Genomic DNA, 24096 nt, shown 5'->3' with positions numbered 1-24096 from the left:
GAACCTGCAGAGAACGGAATGACATCTTCTGTAAAACTTCAGTGGTCTTACAAATAGATTCTATAGTCCTTAGTGAGGAAGCAAAATACCCTCCTACCTAAAGAGCAGAGATCCTTTCTTTTCTTTTCTTTTATTTTTTAAGCCCAAAATCTTGTGAATGATATTGTAATACATGTCTTATTGAACTAATTCATTCATTGCCTAATGTCTCAACGCAGTGGATTTTGAAGAGCCTTTGCTGACTGGAGAGATGCAAATTTCCTTTCTCTTCCCATTTCATTCCCTTCAAAAATAAATAAATTTTCAACCGAGTACAAAACAATAGTAACAACCTGGAGCCCAAGTAGGATGACCAGATTTTTGGAGCCATGAACCAGTACATTTTTAGGATTATTGGAGGGAGTCTATGCCAGCTGAAGGGGAGATTGTACTGAGGTCCATGTTGGGCCGCGGGCTGAGGATCCAAGCATGTCTGATGTCCAGTGGGAGGGAGATTGTCACTTGTTTTGTTGGTGGGAGGGAGGCATGTCACTTGTCCTGCCTCCCTGAATGGTGACTAGAGTCCAGCTATGTCTGAAAAGAGCACTCCACACAGCCACATCTGGGCCTCCATTGTTGCTCAGGTAGAGAGAAGAGAGGAAGTGTCTTGGGAAGAAAGGGAATAGATGGGGAGCTAGAAGAGGAGAAACGGAAGGAAAGGGTTGGCCAATCATCAAGACAATGGCATTGAAACTGGGACAAAATCCATACTATAATGGGTCAACAAGGCATCATGACTGCGTCATTAAAGCAAGATGTCTCTTAACCCTTGTCAAGAGACTGATCTTTTTATGAGAGGTTTTGCTTCTTTACATTCTTTCTGTGATTATCATTCGTTATTTCATTAGCCTTTCACATCTTACTCTCAATTATCATGACCTGGAATGCAGAAGAGAGGATAAGTATTTTTCTTCAGGATGACTACAACCTCATCTTTTCTAATGGCAATTATCTAGCATAGTGGATTTTCGTGAGGGAGGCATGACAGGTGATCATTTCTGCTAAAGCTACTCTCCTAACCCTTCCAGCCAGTATCCCTATATAGAACATGGTGGTCACTTTTCTGCATGTAAATTCTTTCGTTACTGAGATGGTTCTAGATTAGGGGAAACCCGAGGAAATTCTAGCCTCAGGATCAGGCATTGATTCCAGAGAAGTAATTTCAAAAGAGAGAAATGACTACCAATCACTGCAAACTAGGGTCTTTCCTCTAGACTTGCTATTATATAAAATGTTAAGAGTTTCTAGCCCTCATGTGCCAAGAAGCGAAATAAAAATAATTGTTGCATTGTAGTTAAGGAGTAAAATGTCCAATTTTCTTTTGGATTTTGACTCAGATGCTGAAGTCTGTTTGAGAATCTCTGTCATTCATTGCATAATTTTTTTCTTTTTGGGGGTAAGAAGCTCACATATAAGTCATGTACAGTATATTGGGAAATATTTGCATCTCTTTGTCTATGAATTTCTCCACTTTCATTTCTAAGAGCTGTGGTCCAAAGACTGAAGTAGAAAGTGAAAGAAGTGAAAGATTTCAGCCCCTTAGATCGCTGAGAGAATAACAATGGTCTTCAGTAATGAAAGCTTAATACTGCTTCTAATTCTAAATTCTAATTTTCCTGTTTGATACTTAAGAAGGATCATGTGTCAAATATGGGTGACTAATGGTTAATTAGGGTTTTAGCAATCTGACTTGTAGCGTCTAGTTGAAAGGACATGATTTGCTGCAGCTTTTACACCCGAATGGGCACACTTTGTACAAGCAGCCAAAGTGCTTTTCTGGCTTTGTGATTGCTCATAGGTAACCCCAGTTATAATGATGATTGAGTGAAAAGAGTGTATGTTCTTTCCTATTTCAGGTTGCTAGTATTGGAATCTACAGCTCCATCAGGAGATATGTCCCGCCCACACCACATTGCATCAGTTGTTCCAAACCGCTATCCCCGTTGGTTCACGCTAAGTCACATTGAGTCCCAGCAGTGTGAGTTGGCATCAACTATGCTAACAGCAGCCAAAGGTAGCGTTATCAATAAAGCTGATACATATTTTTAGTAGACATGCTATATTTCCAATATTGTATTTCAAACATAGAGTGAAGTTAATTTAAAACTGCTGCTTAGGAGTCTGAATTTTGCTCTGAAAAGCACTTGAGGAGGAAACGACTAACTGAACAAATTTAAGGCTGTCACTTGGTTTTCTAGCACTGCTGCTAGACCAGCTGGATAGTGGCCAGACAGACTGGTTTTGGGTCTAAGACAAGTTATTTGTTTTGCAGTGGCCTAATGTGGATGGCAAGACAAGTCAGACAAGTCGGTTCTAGAATTCTTTAAATTAAGACAACTTTGTAGAATTTACCGAACTAACATCAGCAGGCACCTGAGGGATATTTGATTTCATGTTTTTTGTTCACGTGCATTTAGTTAGTTCTTTCTAAGAGAACTTGTATGGCTGAAACTTTCTTATATTGCTGCAGTTCTGGCATGTGTAATTCAGGGCCATCCAGAGGATTCAGGGGGCCTGGGGCAAAGCAATTTCCATGTTAAAAAAAAAAAAAAAAGTTGCAGTACTATAGAATACTATATTCTCGTGGGGGCCCCTGCAGGGCCCAGAGCCTGGGCAAATTGCCCCCCTCTGGGCGACTCTGGTTTAGTTGTAACATCTGCACCATTAGTGAATGTTTTTAGGTAACCTAATTGTTTCTTTGTTTTGTGGTTTTGTTTTTACATTGCAGGTGATGTTCGGAGGCTGGAAACAGTGTTAGAATCCATCCAGAAAAATATTCACTCCTCATCACACATCTTCAAGCTTGCCCAGGATGCATTTAAAATAGCAACACTCATGGACAGTTTGCCAGACATCACTCTTTTGAAAGTTTCTTTGGAGTTAGGCCTTCAGGTATTCCCGAAATTAGCTATTGCTGCAATAAGAGACTGTGAGTCCTTGGACCAAATTCAGCCCTGCAATGGTGGGTGCAGCTCCCATTGAAGCCATTGAGAATTGTACCCACTTGTGCAAAGTCCAAACATGGCCCCTTCTCTTCACTGATTTGTATAGTACTGATAAATATAGGGCCAGCATATGGCACCAGCTTTGGCCCTTTTACACCATACAGGTCATGGTACAAGACTAGAACACCTTCCTGGGGGACTCCCCCAGTTCGGGGGTAGCATGAGACTAGTGTAAGCAGCCCCTGTATAGGAGTGTATTCAGGATGAGAGGAGGAATGGCCAGAGAGCTAAGTGCTCTGGTTATTCTGGGCTGCGGAGAAACCAGTAGGCAGACTTGCATGTCTGTCTAAATTAGAGCAGCCAGCCCTTGTGGCTGCTCTAACATATATGTTGGGACTGCTGTGGCACCTAGACCAGACCAACATTAAGAAGATGAAAAAGTGGCATAAAGCACAGAGGCAGTTGTACACTCTTGTAGTATTAGTGAATGGATCTTCTTTGTGTTATGCTGTAGTCAAAAAAAAATTCTTCAAGGAAATTGAATCTTCAATTTGCAAGGGACTGCGTCTTTAAGAAGTTCTGTTTGGAAGCTATGTGCATACATTCCATTACTGGTGGGGAAAAAAATATTTTCTTCAGGTGGCCTCTTTGCATTCCTGGGGATGCACAGATGGTGCAGTTTGGGCCAATGGAGCCTTCTAGTAGCAGTGTCCATTGGAGCAATTGTTGGAATGCAGAGCTATAAAAGGAAGAGAGAGAGAATGCTCCAAGAACCTTAGTTCTTATGAACTACTGTAGTGCAGAGACTGGGATCCTTGGACCCAAATTCACTGGAATAAACAGTTCTCAGTGCCATCCCAACCTTTGTTTAGTTAGCATTTAGTTCTTTTTATTTCATTTCTTTTTTTCTTCTCTTGGATATTTTTATTAAGGACTCTGTGATCTGGCACAGGTCTTTGGTTCCAATATGTCAGGACTTAAGGAAAATATAAAAGAAATGTAGGTTCAAGTGATGGACCTCTTACCTGTCAGCTTTCCGCTTTTGAACACAAATGTGCTTTGTCTGGCCCTCTAGAGGAGTGGGGAAGTTGTTCATCGTCTCGTCACTGTATATGCAACATCTCCATCCTCAGGGCCGGAAAGGAGCATCAGAATTTCCTGGAAGCTGTGCTGTTGCAGTAAGCATTAGTGACTAAACCCTCAAATTCCAGAGCACAATGATGCAAGTGCTGGGAAACTAGCTTCTGCTCTAGTCCCCAACGTGGTTTAAAGAGCCAGACAAAGTCCCAGCACTGGCATCTGCCTTCCTGACTGGTGCCAAACCGAAGGGGCCAGTCTATGGAAATATTGCAAAGATCGCATCCAGCATAGCAATAAACAGTTGGCCTTACAGGTGTCAGCCTCTGCTGAAAGAGCCAGTCCTCAAGGGCCTGCCTCTGGGAATCCAGGACTTCCAGTTCATCACGCTGAGGTGCAAGAGCATGTCTGTAGTTCTGTGGCCTCGAAGTCAGAGTCACAGCAAAGGGTGGTATTGAAAGCTAAGTCTATATAGGATCATCCTGCCCCAGATCCATTGTCATTGTTACTGTGCTTGAAGCCTAGTAAGGCACAAGATATTTCCTGCGATCAGAAGCGGGCCTTCATGCAGCACTGTATACATTATCCTCTGTGCTTGAAGATAAAAATAAAAAGCATATGCAGTGAGGCAGGTTCATCCTTCTCCAGGAAAAAAAAAAAAGAGAAATCATGCAAGGCTGAACCAGTTTCCTTGACTATACAAACCTCCCGAGAGATGCAGGATCCTCCCCCTGGACTTCTACTGGTGCCCTGGGGAAATATCTCGCCCCTTTTCAGCATTTCACTTAACCAAACCATTGTCACGCTTGAAAACTTCCTCAGATTCAGAATCTGGCCACGTCCAACCAGAGAGATTTATTTGCCCTTCCCCTCGCAAGGAATGGATCAAGAAACCTAGAGAACATTATTGAGACTCTGTACCAACCTTTCAGATTGTATGAGTTCACTCTCCTGCACCCAGGGATTATAATAGGAAATTCTAAACTGGGTACTGGCAGAACTGGAAAGGTACCACCATGGGCAGTGTGGCCATAGTCTCCTTCTAGTAGGCATTGCTGTGAATTTAAAGGGGCTGAAGGAAGCTGGCAAAAAGGGAGCCATCTTCCAAAAGAGTTAGAGGTAAATGCCCTGCACTGGAACCATCCTGCCTGGGTATGTAGCTCTTGCTAGTATCTAGGGAACAGTCTCCTTTACTTGTCCTGGACACACTGCCTGAAGAACTAGAGGCTTTTTGAACCTATGAAAGTAGATACGGATGTCCAATCCTGTTCCTCACCAGAGGATTTGTTCCACTTCCATTAACTCATTGAGGGAATGGTGACTACCTTAAACGTCCTTTTGGTAACTTTAGAGAAAACTACACGCACAGTTCATGACACAGTTGTTTACCCTCTAGGAACAAGATTACCTTGCCAATTCTAGATGGTTTATTATAGGCTGGCAAAAAATACCTAGTTAGACCCAACATCTTGACTAGTAATTTGTAAGAAAGCAGACAAGTTACCTCTGCTGAGGGCTTTGAGTTCTTCCAGACCCATACAGCTACTATTGATTCGATGGCAGCTCCCACTACCAAAGAGCTAAAAGATCAAGTCTGCTCTACCCCCTTTGGATTGAAAGGGTAAGAAGGTAAACCCTAGGTAGAAAGAATTTCTCCTCTGCCACTTTGAGAATTAGAATGGTGAACTGCCAGATGATGATGGCCAGTGTTACCCAGGGGGAAAAAATAGTGCACTTTGCACAGTCTGTACCAACTCAAAGGAAAAGTGGCCCAAATCTCTTATTAACAAAGGTTGATCAATTGCGAAGCATACCTTGTATCTAAAGCTGTAGTATCCACGATTACATTGAGGCACCACTCATGATTACATTTGTCCGAACTATTCTTGGAACAAGAGCTAAGGTAGAAGACTTCACTCTTCTTCCCCATCCCTCTTCAGGGATTCTTATCAGAAGAACTTGCTAAAATCAGAAGTTCATTCACTGCTAGAGTTGGTGGGTGCAATAGAGAAAGTTCCTAAAGAGTTTCCACGGATGGCATTTTATTCCAAGTACTACTACTTATCCTAAACAACGATGATGATCTTCAACCCATTCTAGACTTTCAGAAACTCAACTCTTTTTTTTTCATCAGAAAGTTCAAATTCCATATCCATATCCTAGCCTCTGTCATCCCCTCCTCTTTCCAAGATTACTTTGTGGCTCTTGATTTACAGGATGCTTATTTTCACATCTTAAGCAGATATTTGCACTGAAAATACCTGAGGTTTGTTGTGGGAAGAGATCATTATCAATGCAAGGTTTTTCCATTTGGTCTGTCTGCATCATCTTGAGTATTCACAGAGTGCCTTTCAGCAGTGACAGCATGCTTGAGATGTCAGAGTATCCATATGTATCCTTACTTGGATGATTGGCTTACCAGGGCATCCTCATAGCAGGAATGAGCAAAAGCTCTATCATAAACATGTATCTTATTCCAAACACTGGGTTCAGGAAAAACTGGTAGAAATCACACACAGTTATGACTGAGCAAGAGGGGAAGGTGACCTTGGAGCATTTCTAGATACTGAGAGCTTTCCATCTAAAAGAAAGCTACTTAAAAATCCTTATGGCAATAGAAATACTACCTAGAACACAGTAATGATCTCCCTGGAACTGATGGGTGTTATGGCTTCAGCAATGTATGTAACTCTATATGCATATCTGAAAAAAAGACCTCTACAATACTAGTTAGTTGAATGCTGTATGACAAATACTGATAGAATGCTTTGTGAAATTGACACTACCCAGGGATGCGTTCCTACCTCATATAGTGTAGTCATAAGAGCTGTATTCAACCCCCCAGCTTCCTCAGCCATAGTCAGCACTTCCAATGTGAGCTGGGGAGCTCATTGCAAGAATTTGACAATTCAGTCACTAAAATGCTGATGTGGAGGCTTTTTCGTGCAGAAATTCCAGAGTTGAGGGATATGTTGGGCTCCCAAGTACTTTTTTCTTACATCTAGCTGGCAGAGTGGTTAAATATTATCAGATATACTACAGTGATATTTTACATGAACAGCAATGGGACACATTCCAGCCAGCTGTGCAAGGATGCTGTATGTAGGTCTGTAGGACTGCTGCATAGTGCACTGAAACTCTTCACCTTGAAGGCAAGGACAATTCTAAGCTCAATAGGGCAGGGACAGTCTTTGTCTACTGTGTTTGTGCTGGGTCTAGCACACTGGGGTCTTGGACCATGCCTAGGGCTCTTAGGTGCTACAGTAATATAAATAATTAATAATATAATCGCAGGTCAGCTGAGTGGAGACTTACATGACCAGCACAAGCTTTCACTCAAGAACTCCATAGCAAAGACGTCTCCAAATTGGGGTATCTGGAAATTAGCCCTTCTTGCAACTTCACTTGTCAGAAATTTTGCTCCAAATCTGAATGCGACAAGGTGGGTGAAGTAATACCTTTTATTGGACTTACTCGAAAGCTTGTCCCTTCCACCAACAGAAACTGGTCCAATAAAGGTATTACCTCACCCGACTTATCTTGATCAGCTTTATATATTTCTCATGGGGGAAGGGAATGCTGAATGTTTTCTCAGTGATATTCTCATTACGTAATATGGAGGACTCCTTGTTGTGGTCATCTAGATTTCTGCGGGATCTGCACAGTTAACGGCATTATCCTTTCTGTACAATTTCAGGTACTGAAAATTATAAACATGTTACTTGCTTGTACTAGAACAATCCTTCACAAAATTAGTCACAATTCTTACTGGAACAATCACATGTAAATATAAAAATGAGAAAGAAAGAAAGAGTCTATTTGCAAGTGGATTTGAAATATGGAGGTACTGCCCTTAAAAACCAGATACAGGACCTTTACTAGAATTTTGATCATGTTCATGTTGAGCTTCTTTAATCTGAGGTTTCATTCTGATAGACGAGTCAAATCATTATTGATTCTGAAAAGAGAAACAACCACTGGAGACTTGGCAGAATTAAGCAGCAGAGCAGATTGCAATAAGCAATAATACTAGTATATATCACAGCAGTCAAGTGAAAGGCAATACTAAGGGTTTAAGGAAAAAACATTCGTGGCTGGCGTACTCAAAATAGGCATATATATCATCATACATTTTAAACGCCACTTTTTCTACTTGAAAATTCTTACATTTATAATGAAGCATTTGATTATTTTTGAGGGAAAATAAAATTTTATCTGACCTTAAAAGAGCTGCAGTTTTATTGTGTGATGTAGAATGTAGTTCTGAAAATAATCTGTCCTTCCAATAGAACTGATTGGCATTTTTCAAATCTTTGAAATTTGAACGAAAAAAATGACCATTTTGGGTAGGATTATTTTGCAATTTTTCAATCAGTGCTATGTCTAAATAACACAGATTCTTAATTGTTTGTGTGCTATCTCAACTTTGTAGCAGAATTCATTTGTCTTAAGTGTCCATCCAATGCTTGTTTGTTTTTAAATAGGTGATGCGGATGACATTGTCAACATTGAATTGGCGGCGGCGGGAGATGGTGAGATGGCTGGTAACCTGTGCAACAGAAGTAGGTATGTTCTGCAGATATTGTCCAAGGATTAGTGCCTTCATTAGCCTGTCTTAAATGGTTTGGTGGTTTCATTTTGTTTGGTTGTGTATAGGCACTAAAAAAGTCAATCCCTTTCTATTGGTTTACGGAAATTACTTTCTGATTAGAAGTCTTTAATTAGAGCAATAACAAGCAATTTTCTTGAGCACATAAGATAACAGACACAGCCCAAGTAAAATCAGGACTGAATAGTTTTGGTATACTTTGTCTTTCAAGATGTAGAGTGAAGCAATTAGTCCATTCCCACATGTATCGCTGTTTGTGGACTTGTGGTCACTGTCTACATGTTAAGAAGTAGTGTACTCGGCAAGTAGCTCCATTGATTTCAGCATAGAGTAAGGTACCAGTCAACATGAATGTGGGTGACAGAATCTAACCTTGTAATTAGAGTCTAAAGGAGAGGTGCTCTGGTAGTTAGGGTACTACTTTGGAACTTAGGAGATCCAGGTTCTAGTCTCTGCTTTGCCACAGACTTCTTGCATGTGGTTTGGTGAGTCACATAGACTCTGTGTGCCTCAGTTCCCCACTTGTAGAATGAGCATGATAATACTTCCCAACCTTACAGGAGTGTTGAGGATAAAAAAAAAACAACAACCTGAAGTGTTCAGATTTTGCAGTAATGAAGGCGCTATAACTTACCACAGATACAGCAATTTTAATTGTCGTTAGTATTACTCCATTAAAGCACACTTAACGATCTTTGTACATGCTCCTACTTTTCATGGATTTGAGTCAGATTCTGTCTAGTAGACAGCTGAGACCACTTTGTGTTTCAGAACTTCATCAACCCACTTATTCTGTTCAGGATTATTTTGTCCTTTGCCTTATACTTATCGGAGAAATTAATACTGCTGGCAGCCTGGAAAATATAGTTTGCCTTTCTATGCCCTCAGACAAAAAGTGGTGCATGTCTGCAAGTTTTCATGCAATGGTGCAGTGTTTTATTGCTTTTGTAGCTTGACTAAGTATCTCTGGATACTAGAGCATATCTTTTATTTTGTTCAGTTGCCTGTGTACAGATAAAATGCCTTTATTCGTGCCATATTAAATTAGCTCACACGTGCTAGTAGAAATGTTCAGTAAAGAACCTATAACATCATGCAAACCACCTTTAAAACTTAATTGAGTTTGTAAAGCAGGAACTCTGTCTATTTAAATGAAGAGCTGGCATTCTCTGGTTACATTGTATCTCTGGCACATGAATAAAGGGTGCACAAGAAATGCCAAGTGCAACAGAGGCAATGAGGACCTCTGGTTGTGGTTTAGGTGAGCTCACTAGCACGTGTAATTACGGTCTAGCCATAATAAGGCACTCTACTTGCCTATAGTCACTGTTCTCTCCCACAAGAGCAGTAAAATGGTACTAAAGAACACTGCACACAAGTAGAAAAACCAGTAGCACGTATTGCAAAGAATATTTCCCTCTGAAGGAACATATCAGTTGGTATAAAATTGTTCTGGAAGCATGTTTATAATTGAATACTCTAGTACAGTGGTTCTCAAACATATCTGATTCTCTCCCCCCCCACCCTTCTTTGTTTCTGTAATCATTTCTCTCTTCTTCCCCCCCCCCCAGCCCCCACCATCCCCCAGTACATATACCACCACCCAGCTCTGAAGGCAGAGCAGAGAGAAGCAGCTGCTGATGAGGTTTTTCACCTTCCTCTGCAGCATGGGGCACGGATCACTTGCTGGAGGATTCTTTGCAGCTTGAGGTCTTCAAACCACAATTTGAGGACTTCAATAACTCAGACATAAGTTAGGGGTTTGTTGTAGAAGTGGATGGGTGAGATTCTGTGGCCTGCATTGTGCAAGAGGTCAGACTAGATGATCATAATGGTCCCTTCTGACCTTAAAGTCTATGAGGTGCCCAGCTCCGAAGGCAGCACCTCCACCAGCAGCAGTGCAGAAATAAGGATGGGAATGTGAAAAGTGATATTTGTCAATATCACTTTTCACAGCAGATTTAGCACTCCATTGCCACTCATTGCTTCTGCATTGCTGCTGGCACCCTGGAGCTGACAGCCAAAGCCCTGCTGCCTCCTGGTGAGGGATTGGGGGTCAAAACCAATCTCAGGTGGCAGAGCTCCATCTGTTTCCTTTTTCCCTCCTCTTGGGTGGGTGTGCTCGGCCTTTCTGCATGAGCCCCAGCCACCTGGGGCTGACAGGCAGAGCTCTTCACAAAAAACAAAACCACGCAGCTTGCGCCTCCCTTGACATATTCCCATGTCTCCCTTGTGAGGCCCACCCTATAGTTTTAGTGCCAAATACAAACACATGAGCAGTTTTGAGATAACTTAAAACATTTTGCCCTGCCATGACAGGACTATTGACATAGAGAAAAAGGAGGTGAAATAGTTCTAAAAATTAGATTTTGAGGGTTGATTTGAGCTGCTCGGTCAGATGTTGAGATTTTTTAGTTCTGTAACTGGCCCCACATGTAGGAGCCAGTACTTGTTATCCAAAATGCATTATCTTAAATAACCAGAAAAACAAGATGTCTTTCCAGGAAGTTAAAACTTTATCATGTGACTTTTGTAGAGTCACTGAAGCTGTTAGAGAACTTGAAAGAGAATGCAGAGTAGTGTTATTTTAATGTGCATTTCCCATCATGTTATCTCCATTGAGTTTGGTTGCATAAATAGCAGGTGGTTGGACGTACTGATAACTTCTTAGGCTTAGTTTGAAAAAAAAACAAGTTGTGGTGAGAGCCTCTTTCTGATTGAATCCTAGTGATTGTCAATTGTTCATGATCCTGTCTCTGTCTCTCACAGGTGTTTATGCACTGGATAGCATCATGCAGAACTGGTTTACACTTTTCACTCCAACTGAGGCCACTAGTATTGTTGCTACAACAGTGATGTCCAACAGCACCATTGTCCGTCTGCATCTGGACTGCCTTCAGCAGGAGAAACTGGCCAGCAGTGCTAGGACGCTTGCTCTACAGTGTGCCATGAAGGATCCTCAAAACTGTGCCCTCTCTGCACTGACCTTATGTGAAAAGGATCACATAGCTTTTGAGACCGCTTACCAAATTGTTCTAGATGCTGCTACAAAAGGCATGAGCTATACGCAGCTTTTTACTATAGCACGCTATATGGAACATCGTGGTTACCCTATGCGGGCCTACAAGCTGGCCACTTTGGCCATGAACCATCTCAACTTGAGTTACAATCAGGACACACACCCTGCCATTAACGACGTTTTGTGGGCATGTGCGCTCAGCCACTCCCTTGGGAAAAATGAGCTTGCAGCTATAATACCTCTGGTGGTCAAAAGTGTCAAATGTGCAACAGTACTGTCAGACATTTTGCGTAGGTGTACTTTGACCACGCCTGGAATGGTGGGACTTCATGGAAGGAGGAACTCTGGTAAGCTCATGTCACTGGACAAAGCCCCTTTAAGGCAACTCCTGGATGCCACGATTGGAGCCTACATTAATACAACACATTCACGACTCACACACATCAGCCCTCGACACTATAGTGAGTTTATAGAGTTCCTTAGTAAGGCCCGAGAGACTTTCTTAATGGCTCATGATGGACACATTCAGTTTACACAGTTTATTGACAACCTAAAACAAATATACAAAGGCAAAAAGAAACTGATGATGTTGGTTCGTGAACGGTTTGGTTGACAAAAATGTGTGAGGGCGGGGGGAGGGGAGGGAAGGGAAGGGAAGGGGTGGTTTGTTTTTACTTGAGCCTGCCTTTGTATCCTTTTTAACTTAAAGAAACAGAGCCACACCGGTATTATATGTGTATAGTTATATTGAGTTTGCAAACTAAATTGTCATGTTGTGAAAGTTTGTGTGTTTATTTTTTTCCTTTTTTTTTTTTCTTTTTCTTTTTCTATTTTGTATGAGAGAGAGGTTAAAAAAAGGTTTGGTTTACACTGAGTATATGTTGTCAAGTGGCAAAAGCCCACATTGCTCTCCTGTTCTTTCTGTATACGTTCACAGCCTCGAAAACAAAAATATATATTGCAATGGCTTTAAAAACCAAACCAAACACCTCCATCCTGTGATAAGTACCTCGAATGGATCCAGCTTTACTCCTTTGTAACTCATCCTTACATTTCAACATAGTTAAACAAACCAACAAATGAAATAGTAATAGTTAAAAGGCTGACCACGTGGCTTTGCAGTGCTGTTCATCCAGAAGCATGGCACACAATGCTTGTGCATGTGGAAACTTAGCGACTGTCAACATACATTCTCAGGGATTTATCAAAAAAAAATTAAAAAAAGAATGAGAGCATTTATTGTACTGTATATATATTATAGTATATGTCTGAATATTGAAAAAATATAACTAACTAATTTATAAAAAAAATTCTATGTAATGCAAAATACTTGAAGCTGCAGTAGCTTGGTTTTAAACAAACAAAAAAAAAGAACCTATCAGAAGGACTAAAGTGCGCCTTGCTTCAGGGTTGGCTCAGGTGGTGAACTATATGCTGGGCATCTATGCAGAGCCACCTTTTGAATTGCATAGTTGGACTGATACCTATTGGGGGAAATCACACAATCTGTGTATACATATATATGTATATGTATACACACATACACACATGCTTGTAACAGGCACTATAGTAAAGAGGGACAACAAAATACACAGCCAGAGCAGCAAGCCTTAGCATTAAGAATACAGTATGCCAGAAGTGGGGTTTGTGCCTCCTAGCCTAAAAGACTTAAAGAAATATCCTTTTTGACACAAAACACAAAATGTTTTCCAAAATGATTGACATGATACATTATGCCTTTGCAGTGAGCTAATAATAAGCTAACCTTTGTGCACAAATAACATATATATATATAATATTTTATATATATATATATATATGCTGCATAGGTATTTTGACTTTGTGCAGGACAGAAAGTTGTGTAGGTATGACTGTTCTACTTTTCAGTTTATTTTTTAATATATTTTATTTTCTCTAGAATTACTCAAACAAAAGCAGCCTTCTATCTTGCCTTGTCTTAATGCTTTAAAATAACCAAACTGGAGATCTAACTACCAAACTGTTCATTATATTATTAAATACCAACTTTGGTTACAGTATAGTGTCTTTACTTTAGCTGATGGTTCTGTATCCTTGTGCTTTTTAAAGCAGTTTTTATGTTTTGGTGCAAAAGTTGTCCAGTGTCTCTTGTTCCCTTCATTAGAGAACATGCTAGAGGTATGTTTGTAGGTATTTTTGTTTAGAGAAACTATTTCATGCTCTCCATTTTATTTATTATAATAGGTAAAGAGGTTGTACTTCATCACCCATGTAAACATGCTCATGAAGTTGAAAGTAATTCAGATTTGATACACTGATATCAATTTATTTATGTAACTAAATCACTGTTTTATAAACTTGTTAATGATCAACAATTTTTTGTTTTGATTAAAATTAGTTTTTTGAAAGTTGATTCTGCCTCCTTTATGGTGTCTGTTACTGCAGCTCAATTCTTTAAGTGTAGCTTATACTTCTTACATGCCACAGCTTTTATGCTTGGTGTAATACTGTGTTAGGATATTCCATGGCCATTTCTTTAGCAATCTGTATACTGAGAAAAAAACTTTGGCTTTCCAAAAAAGAGATTTGTAACTAGTGATTTTTCAAAAATTTCAGTTCTACCCATTCTTGCATAAAGACAAAAGATATAGTGATAAGGCATATGGGGAAAGAATTAATGCTGCTTGCTAATAAAGATGCTTAGTCTGTTGTATAATAGAGCCAGTTCAGACATATCTCCCAGTGTGGAAAGTACAGCTTGCTGATGCACTATTTTCATGGAACAGCATTGGTTAGGTTGGTATGAGAAATTTGAAAAATATTTGTATATGTGGTAGCACAGTACTTTTTTTCTGTTTATTTTCAGTTTACTTGTGTATTTTCTGTATTCCACAATATGTAGAACAGCTCATTCCACACAATATTATGAGTCACTGCCTTCTCACTCACCAGTCATCATCCAGGATCCTCCAGTTTTCTGAAGCACTCCTTATGAAGTGGTCTGATGCAGTTCTCATGACCTTAATGAGTCCTAATTTGTGTGACTAGTTATCTTGCTGGGAGAGGGAAATGTTCCACTGTAACAGGAGTGCCCTATTCTTAATATTCTATCGGCTGCAAAATAAAAAATGGGTAAGAGTTTGAGATGCACAGAAACCAGACTACACTGAAATGTCCCCTCATGTAGAACGAGAGAGAGAGAATCTGGTTGGCTCCACTGTAAGGTTCTCATCTATACCAATCCTGAGACAACACTTGGGGCTTGTCTACATCAGAAAGTTGCAGCGCTGGTGAGGGAGTTACAGCGCTGCAACTTTGAAGGTGTACACATCTGCAAGCATCACCAGCGCTGCAACTCCCTGTTTGCAGCGCTGGCCGTACTCCCGTTTTGTCTCGGGTGTAGAGGATCCAGCGCTGGTGATCCAGCGCTGGTAATCCAATGTAGACACTTACCAGCGCTTTTCTTGACCTCCGTGGAAGGAGGAAGCCTCTGGTAATCAAGCTGGTCTCCTTCCCCGGCTTGCTCTCGCGTTCCCGGAACCCCGAGCAAGCAGGTCTCCTTCCCTGCGGTTTGCAGGGTGGTTCGGGGAACGCGAGAGCAAACCGCGGCGAAGCTGGTCTCCTTCCTCGGTTTGCTCTTGCGTTCCCGGAACCCCGAGCAAGCAGATCTCCTTCCCTGCGGTTTGCAGGGTGGATCGGGGAACGCGAGAGCAAACCGCGGCGAAGCTGGTCTCCTTTCCCGGTTTGCTCTCTCGTTCCCGGAACCCCGAGCAAGCAGGTCTCCTTCCCTGCGGTTTGCAGGGTGATTCGGGGAACGCGAGAGCAAACCGCGGCGAAGCTGGTCTCCTTTCCCGGTTTGCTCTCGCGTTCCCGGAACCCCCCTTGAAGCCGCCCAACAGCGCTGCAGTGTGGCCACATCTAACACCACTTGCAGCGCTGGTTGCTGTAAGTGTGGCCACTCTGCAGCGCTGGCCCTATACAGCTGTACTAATACAGCTGTAACAACCAGCGCTGCAAAATTTTAGATGTAGACATGGCCTTGTATAATAGAAGATGCCAGTGGCACACATAATTTGCAAAAAAAAGCTCTGTTGATAGCAAATATTAGATACATGAAGACTGTCCTCTTTTATGTGTCTGATACTTGGGGCAATAGAGCCTGCTGTTTATAGTCAGAAGCACTTAACTCGGGCCTAAACATTTTTTCTTTGTACATGTGTGGTACCAGAATATCAACAATATCATGTAAACCAGATATTTTGTACACTGCTGGGCTGAAATCTTAACACCTTCAACATTAGTCATCCGTGCAGATGCACATCCTGGATTTTCTCTGCCTTCTTCCAGACTCTCATACCATTGAGTATTTTGACATTATTAATAATGGATCTGTATGTATATAACACATCTTGCGAATTAAAACCAAATGAATGAGAACACCTCAGTTACTGTGACTGCTCTTTACACAGAACTGACCACTCTTGTGCTCTCATTCTAGGATTTAGTTGACTTAGACACACTTACTTTACTTTCTAGTTACTCATTCTTCACTTTGTTTGCGGAGTTCTGTTTCTTTGTTCAATCTCAGACCCACCACGCATTGCTTTTCCCATGCAATAAATTCAGACTGTATACTCTGAATTCACTCACTTGACTCCTTCCTGTGATTCTTCCATTCCCTTGTTTGAGTACCTTCAAGTATCTTAAGATGAAGGGAGAATTAGCAACTAATGAATAAAAATGTCAAAGCATTGCCACTTTGCCCCCAAATCTGCTGTGCTATGAGACTTGTGCCAGTTAGCTGGGGGGGGGGGAGGAATGGGGGGAGATTTTGTGCCACATCTGATGTAAAATGCATGTCTGACTACCAGCCCAAGGCAATTAACAGCCAAGCTGTCATAATTCAACAATATCCACTTTCCATAGGCTTTGGTCCCTTCTGGATCCTCCTTTTTTTTTTCATCTGGCTACTTCCTCTGCCATGCTAGGACTGTTCTACAGGCCTCATGAATATTTTATGGGATTCTTGAAAGTAAGAGTGCCTTTTCGGCAATAAGCAGATTCCAATTAGAGGACTTGAAAGTTCCCAACTCCTCTAGTGAGGATCAAGAATATTATTTTTTAAAATAAATATAAACAAGACTTATTTTGATGCCCTAATTTAAAAACAAAAGACTTCTTTATTCTAGAAGAGGTGTAGACAGAATGCCACACTTACTTGCCCCCCAATGGATAATGAAGCATGAGAGAGAGAAAACTCAATCTGGCCTTTGGATGTAGCTCAGTGATTACCTACCTCTTCAGGTGGGCATCCTTTCTACAGAGGATTCATTATTGTGGACAGTGTAGATAGCAAAATTGAAGCCTATTTAGAAAGAAACCTGAAGACCTTTTGGGTTAAAATTAGCCTTGACATAAATGCATGCAACTACCATTAACTTCAATGGGAGTTTTATCTTACTCCAGTGCTGAATTTGGTCCATAGGGTTAACTAATAAAGCAGGCATTTCAAGCTTCTATAAGGTGAACCAAGAAGGATATGAACTGCTTAGGGGTAGAAGGCATCCTGTAGAGCCAATGACAAAAGGGACACTAATTTTGGAAGACAATACCAATTGAGTAAGGGAGTCCATGTGCTCAAATATGTGGATAAAAATGTATTTCTCAGTTCTGTGGCACATAGCTCCTTGCTGCCCATGGTCACCATGAGAACCTCGCATCACCCATGTGAGATAAGGAAGTAATCATCTGTGCTACAGATGAGGATCTGAGACTAAGTGACTAAGGTCACAAAGGAAGGTGGCAGAGCAGGGAATTAACCTGGGTCACATGTCATAGGTCAGTGCTCTAACCACTGAATTATCCTTCCTCTGGTAACTTTAGGTGAAATTTCAAAGAGCTGGTGTTTGTTTCGATGACCACTTCTGAGAAGCTTGTCTGGTAACCTATGAACCCCTTGAAGCTTTTACTTGTAGCTGTACTTTCTGTTTTGCCCCTCTGCCTATATATGTTCATGGTCTAAATCAGAACTGGGGAGGGACTATTTCTCAGTGGAATTAGGTCTGTCTTCATTTTGCTTTTTAGAGGTTTTCAACCCTTATTTTATGTCCACATCAGGTGGTGGTGGTTGTTTTTTCAGGAGAAACTCTTGGGCCTGTGACATAAACTTACTAGTCTCATGGACAAAGGGATCGTTGTAATTTAATGGTCTACTCTTCATTTCTTTATCTCAAAATCTGTTTCCTTTAGTGCTACAGTTTTACTCCAGATCTGTAGCATATGGAATTAACAGAGAAGAGAATTCATAAGAACACGAGAGAGAAATTGAAAAGTAAGATGCATGTGCATGCATGACTTACGAGGAGAGGCTGAGGGAACAAGTTATTTAGTCTACAGAAGAGAAGAGTGAGGAGGGATTAGATGGCAGCCTTCAACTACCTGAGGCGGGGGTTCCAAAGAGGATGGAGCTAGGCTGTTCTCAGTGGTGGCAGATAACAGAATAAGAAGCAATGGTCTCAAGTTGCAGTGGAGGAGGTCTAGATTGGATATTAGGAAACATGATCCCACTAGGAGGGTGGTGAAGCACTGGAATGGGTTACCTAAGGAGGTGGTGGAATCACCTTCCTTAGAGGTTTTTAAGGTCAGGCTTGACAAAGCCCCAGCTGGGATGATTTAGTTGGTGTTGGTCCTGCTTTGAACAGGGGACTGGACTAGATGACCTGCTGAGATCTCTTCCAGCCCTAATCTATGATTCTATGTGCTCTTTCTATTAGTAGTTCAGGTGTCGGACCATAGTCTGAAACTGTAAATCTACATGGATGTATCTTACAGTACCAGGTGAAATTAATTCGACAGTAAACCTGCTGATATGTAGAATAACTGATTCTGCGCTAGAAAGAAGCAGTGCACATATTCAGGGGGCCTGCATCTTTGATACTGTAGGGCTATTTATTTATTTATTTACTTTGTAACATCTAGGAGCCCCAGTCATGAACCAGAACCCCATCGTGCTAGGCGCTGTACAAAGAACAAAAAGATGGTCCCTGGTCCAAAGAGTTTACCATATGAATATAAAGGCAAGAGTAGAACTCGGTCTTAAGTACTTTCTAAGTATGAACTTTATTGTATACATTAAGAACTAGCTTTTATTCCATGGAAAACCCATAATGTTCCATCACTCATCAGACTTCATTGTATTCCTAGAAACTTACTCTTGTCACTAAAGAAAAAGTGAGTTTAATGCTGCAAGCTTTCTAAGTTTCTCTATGAAAAAGTTGTTAAACCTTTTGTTTTTTTGCTTTGTTTCTGAAGTTATGTCAAATTATAGAATAAATTACACCTTAGTGAGTCACAATTGGTGCTTTATATACAGAGGGGTTTGAAGGCATTGGTCATGCCAGTTTAGACTGACTGGATCAGATTCATCCCTCCTGAAATTCTATCAAAGCCTGTGGAATTGTACCAGATATAAATTTGGTTAAATTCCTTATAATCACTTGAAAATACCTCCAAGATTGGTACAGAGACTGCTTTACGAATTCCTCTCTGTTGTACGGCCAGCACCTCCAACCTGAGTCAATTGCTCTGCACTAGGACAGAACAGGATGTAACTCAAAAGCAACTCTGCCTGCTCCATAGCACACCTCTATTTTAAAGTTCAAGTGTACCAAGTATTGGGTGGAAAGCTGTGAAACCACCATTGTGGTAACAGGTGCTGAATTCTGCTGCTTTCTCAGCCTGCAGCTATGGCTAGTACTCTCAGTAATAACACATTGTCATGTGGAAACAAATCTGTTTAAGAATGTCCATATAAACAGTGTTTATGCTTCTTTTTTTTTTTCTTTTCTTCTTTTTTTTTTTTATAGCACAAGCTGGGCTGGTTCATGCTTGGACCTTGTGCTATGGCAAAGCGCAGTAGATAAATGTTAGAGGATACTTCACTGTGCCAGTACAGTAAGTACAGTTTATAAGATACTTTATTGGGACTCCTAACTAGAAGTAGAAACAAGGCTTTCAGCTGGAACATTTCTGATCATTTCCTAAAGGTGATGTCAGATACTTGTACTCTGGGAAAGAAAAATTGCCCTTAGGAGAAGATTATACCAGCTGTTGCTCCTTGCAGCCAACTAGGTCACAGGTTCAAAATACTTATTGACCTGTAGCAGCTAAAAATGGAAATTCACCTAAAAACTGATAGTAATTAGCAAGTTTGTTGTACAGCACCTAGCATGATGGGGTCCTGGTCCATGACTAGGACTGCTAGGCACTACAATAATAATATAATAGTCATTATCTTGCTACATTTCACCTGTGATACCATGGGGGCTCAATGGAAGGAACTTTTTCAAGTTAAGTTTCCTTTCTTGAATAACTGATTCAAATATTTAATGCTTACATGCTAATGGTCCTTTTGTGATGGACTTGAAACCTAGTATCTGGAGTACTCAATATTAAGAGGGTAGATTATAGCCATTTACTGATAGTAGATCCCACATTCCTGGTGTCCCATGATGGAATCCTTCAGCAACATCAGTTAAGCCACAGGGAGATGCAGAAATGTCCGTGTCAAAACTTTCAGTAAATTTATAAGAGTCATGATTCCTGGGATTTCTGCTGCCCCATCAGGCCAGGTGCAATTGACTGAGCAGAGCCCTGTATCCAACTGTGTGTCAATTGTGGGTTTTGGTGGTGTTCCTCTCCTTCGTCTTTACCTTCAATCACTGCAATTTTAAGAAGCTTCAGCTTAGAAAGATGTTCAGCTGGAGCACGTGTGCATGTGCATGACCACACACCTAATGTGCCCCACGTGTGGCATGACAATGTGTACTGAGGAGTATATAAATAAACTGTATGCATAACCACCCTAGCTGAGTTGTTCTATTTGGAAGTGGGTAGGAAATGTCCACAGATCATTGGATAGAGCAGAAAAGAGTGGAACCTCCAATGATTCTTTTCTTGGAGATCAGACTAGATGAGATCAAGACCTGTCTGGGATTGGCTCCATCTGCCTAGATCTTTAGATGACCCTCATCTGTGTTGCATCTGAATTCTTGCCCAAATCCCAGAAAATTATATTTTTCTCTGGTAATTCACATTCTAGAGGTAAGTGTCCCTGTTTCCACAGCTGGTCAGAAGGGTGAGGCAAGAAAATAAGGTGTGTGTGTGATTAGGGATATTTCAAATGTTGGTTTATAGACACAGGGCCAAATTTCCCCTTTCTGTAACTCCATGGTATCTGCGGGCCTTACATGGAGGATTAATCTGGCTCATGCTATGGAGACTCTGGAGGGAGGAAGAATGTAAGAACAGCAATGGTGGAAGAAGTGTTGCCAAACTCTTGTCGGTACCTCTGCCCTCGATGGACAAGAACGATGGTTTTGGACTGGTGGCCTCAAATTCCAGCCATGAATTAGCAAATAGTAGATCAGGAGTTTAACCAGAAAGTTTTAATTATCTCCATTCCATAGTGTTCCTATATTTTAAAGTACTTGTTAAAATAACAGCAAAATTTAATCTTTTTCATTCTGCCAAGGCTGCAGAGGGAAAGTAGCATAATAGATCTATTTTGTTCTATTAATGTAAAGCTATAAGAGGAGCTGTATTTTTAATGGTGGGAATATGTGGTCATGAGGAACACATGATGATTTCTTTTGTGCATCTAATTGACACTTTAAGCATGTTAATATATTACTATGGTAACTAAAAGTATACAATAATCACGTCAAAAACCAAAGACATAGTGCCTGTCCTGTTCATGTCATTGAAGGAAATATATTTATGTGAAGAATCTCTTCAGTCATCCTCAGCCTGCCAGGCTTAGACACAATAGAAAGCTGTGAAAGGCAGATGCTGTTGCAAAGGCTGTGCCAGACATCAGCCCTCTAACTGACTTCTTTTGACTTTAGACCTTTCCAACTGGTCTGACCCACTTTCACCTACTCTACTATAAGAACTTAACCAGCTAATAATGTCTAGGGGGTGCCAGGGCAGCTGGGGGGGAACAATCCAAAACCCGCTGCCAAATATTCAATATGTTGTAGAACTTTCATGGACCTTATGTGTGCTACGTCAAGACAAATGAATAAGAATGTTCTAGGGGACCACTGCATGTCTTAATTTCTGCATACCTGAAGCATGCTGAGACCTCCCATTCCAGCTCAGCCTTTCTCATCTGCTCCTGATTTTAATATAGAAATATTGATCCACTCTCCAAGAAGTTCTTTAATGTATCTAATATCCTTGCTAAGAGAGTTTCCCAAGATTGGGGATGGTACTTAAGCCCAGATGCAAGGTTAGTTTTCAATGTAGGACAGTGCCATGGGTCATCATAGTATCTCTAACAAATAAGGAGTACCTCTGTGTTTGGGGACAGGGTGATGTGACTGTGAAGATGGTATTACAACTCTACCTTACCCAGTTTAGTCATCCTCAAACATTCAAAACTTAGAAGATTTTTAAAAGTAATCAACTTTGGGTTCTTTTTATATGCCTTCTAGTCTTTTTGAGCCTTTTAGAATTCGTGCTTTCAAGCATTTCTTTACATCCATGAAGGCTAGAGCCTTTTCTTTATGAAAGCTGAGACTCCCATATGATCCCATGATTCCAGGAGTTGAGGCTTAAAAAAAGCCAAAGATCAGAAGACATGATAAAAAGTGAGAATTTGCAACACTGGTTCCCCACCATGTGTTCATTTCAGGAGCAGTTCCTGTGTTGTGTGTAAATATATGATGGGCAATTGGACAGTCCAGTGGGCAGTTTTGGATGTAAACATAAGGTGGGCTACATTACAGCTAAAAACCCAAAGGAGAAATGTTAATGAATAACTAACGACGAGAGACCAAGGAGTGATGATCATGTTAGGAGGTATATGTGGATTTAAAAGCCAATGTTTGCCAATTTACCATACCACAGAATCTGAAATACCTGACCATTTGCCTTCATTTAAGCCACTGACAGGCCAAGTGATTCGTTTATAATAAGGTTTTATTATTTAACATGGTAACTACAGTGTGTTGTTTTTATCCTCTGTCAAAGCCTTGAACCTTAAACTGGTCAGTTCCTGTCTCTCATAGATAATTAAGGTCCATACACATTGTTCTCAGTTGAGAAAGAAGTGATGATGCTTCGCAAGGAAGTGATATGGTTCTGTTCAAAGTTTTATGTCATTCATTTTGTGTGTATCAGCTTCCTTAAACAGGAAATGCAGGCTGTAAAAGATGACTGCTAGCAATTCTCAACATGAAAGGAAAGAGGACTTTCCAATGTCAGAGCTTTCATCAGAAATTAAGAAAGAAGCACAATCATTGTCAATAAGTGTGTATGCTGCAAAGAAATTAGCTCTCTAGCTATGGAAAAGTCCAAACATCAGACAATGGGTGACTTGATCTTTAATCTGCATATTTTTTGTACCCAGATGCAGAGGTGCCAATTTACCAGTTCCCGAGGGGTGCCCGACCCCTGCTCCACCTCTTCCCGCCCCTGCCTCACCCCCTTCCCCCTCCTCTTCCAGTCCCCGCTCCTCCCCTGTCCTTCCCTAATGCCTTCTGAACACAGCTGATCACTACCAAGCAGGAGGTGCTGGGAGGGAGTAGGAGGTGCTGATCAGCAGGGCTGCTGGTGGGTTCTGGGACGATTTTTTTTTCTGTGGGTGCTCCAGCCCTGGAACACCCACGGAGTTGGCGCCTATGCTCAGGTGGTCTGTTTACCTGAGGTGTGGGGCAGATGATCTAATTGGATGCATTCAAATGGTACTGCCTCTACTTCTCCCACTGTGAAACTGCTGCTTTATGCACCTGTTTACATAGTATGTCCTGCTGAATTGGAGAATAGCTACTTGTATCTCTGGCATGCTTGCCACATTGGGTTGCTCACTCCAGGATACTTACAATATATCCAGGCTATCCTTTATCAGTGGCAATAGTGGGCCCCCATTCCTGGGGGGACTAGGATGTGACAAAATGAGAAACACCTACCTCGTAACACATGAGAGAGAGGCAGCACAGTTTAGAGCACAAAGCACAGGATTTGGGATTAGGAGCTGCAGAGTTCTAGTCCTGAAAAAGGATGTTGAGGATTAAGGAGACAGCGTTCGTCAGTGAATAGGGCATGATGTGAAGTCAGCAGACCTGTATTCTATCCTAGCTCTGCCACTGCCTCACTATATGACCTTAGAAAAGCCTCTGTGCCTCTGTTTCCCCATATATAAAATGCTGCATTATTTTGGGAAGTGTTTGTTAGCTGCAAATGACAATGTTATAAAACTGCTAAGAATTATGATGACATTTAATATTAGTATTTTTGTATCAGAGGGTAGCCGTGTTAGTCTGGATCTGTAAAAGCAGCAAAGAATCCTGTGGCACCTTATAGACTAACAGACGTTTTGGAGCATGAGCTTTCGTGGGTGAATGCATCTGAGGAAGTGGGTATTC

The 24096-nt window shown here is 41.1% G+C and overlaps 1 protein-coding gene across 3 annotated transcripts in view; it reads left to right on the top strand.

The window, feature by feature from the left end:
* ZSWIM6 (zinc finger SWIM-type containing 6) overlaps positions 1–14081 on the top strand; it is a 166874-nt gene extending 152793 nt beyond the window's left edge. For all 3 annotated transcript variants that reach the window (XM_030566876.1, XM_030566877.1, XM_030566878.1), the window contains exons 11-14: positions 1896–2053; positions 2768–2931; positions 8546–8627; positions 11440–14081. In XM_030566876.1, the coding sequence (XP_030422736.1) occupies positions 1896–2053; positions 2768–2931; positions 8546–8627; positions 11440–12302 (1267 nt within the window). In that variant the 3' untranslated portion in view covers positions 12303–14081. The remainder of the gene's footprint in view (positions 1–1895; positions 2054–2767; positions 2932–8545; positions 8628–11439) is intronic.
* The last annotated feature ends 10015 nt before the right edge of the window (positions 14082–24096 follow it).

Source organism: Gopherus evgoodei, chromosome 6, assembly GCF_007399415.2.
Source record: "Gopherus evgoodei ecotype Sinaloan lineage chromosome 6, rGopEvg1_v1.p, whole genome shotgun sequence".
Taxonomy (NCBI): Eukaryota; Metazoa; Chordata; order Testudines; family Testudinidae; genus Gopherus; species Gopherus evgoodei.
Note: the sequence above shows the minus strand (reverse complement) of the source record. Positions and strands in the feature narration are given on the sequence as shown.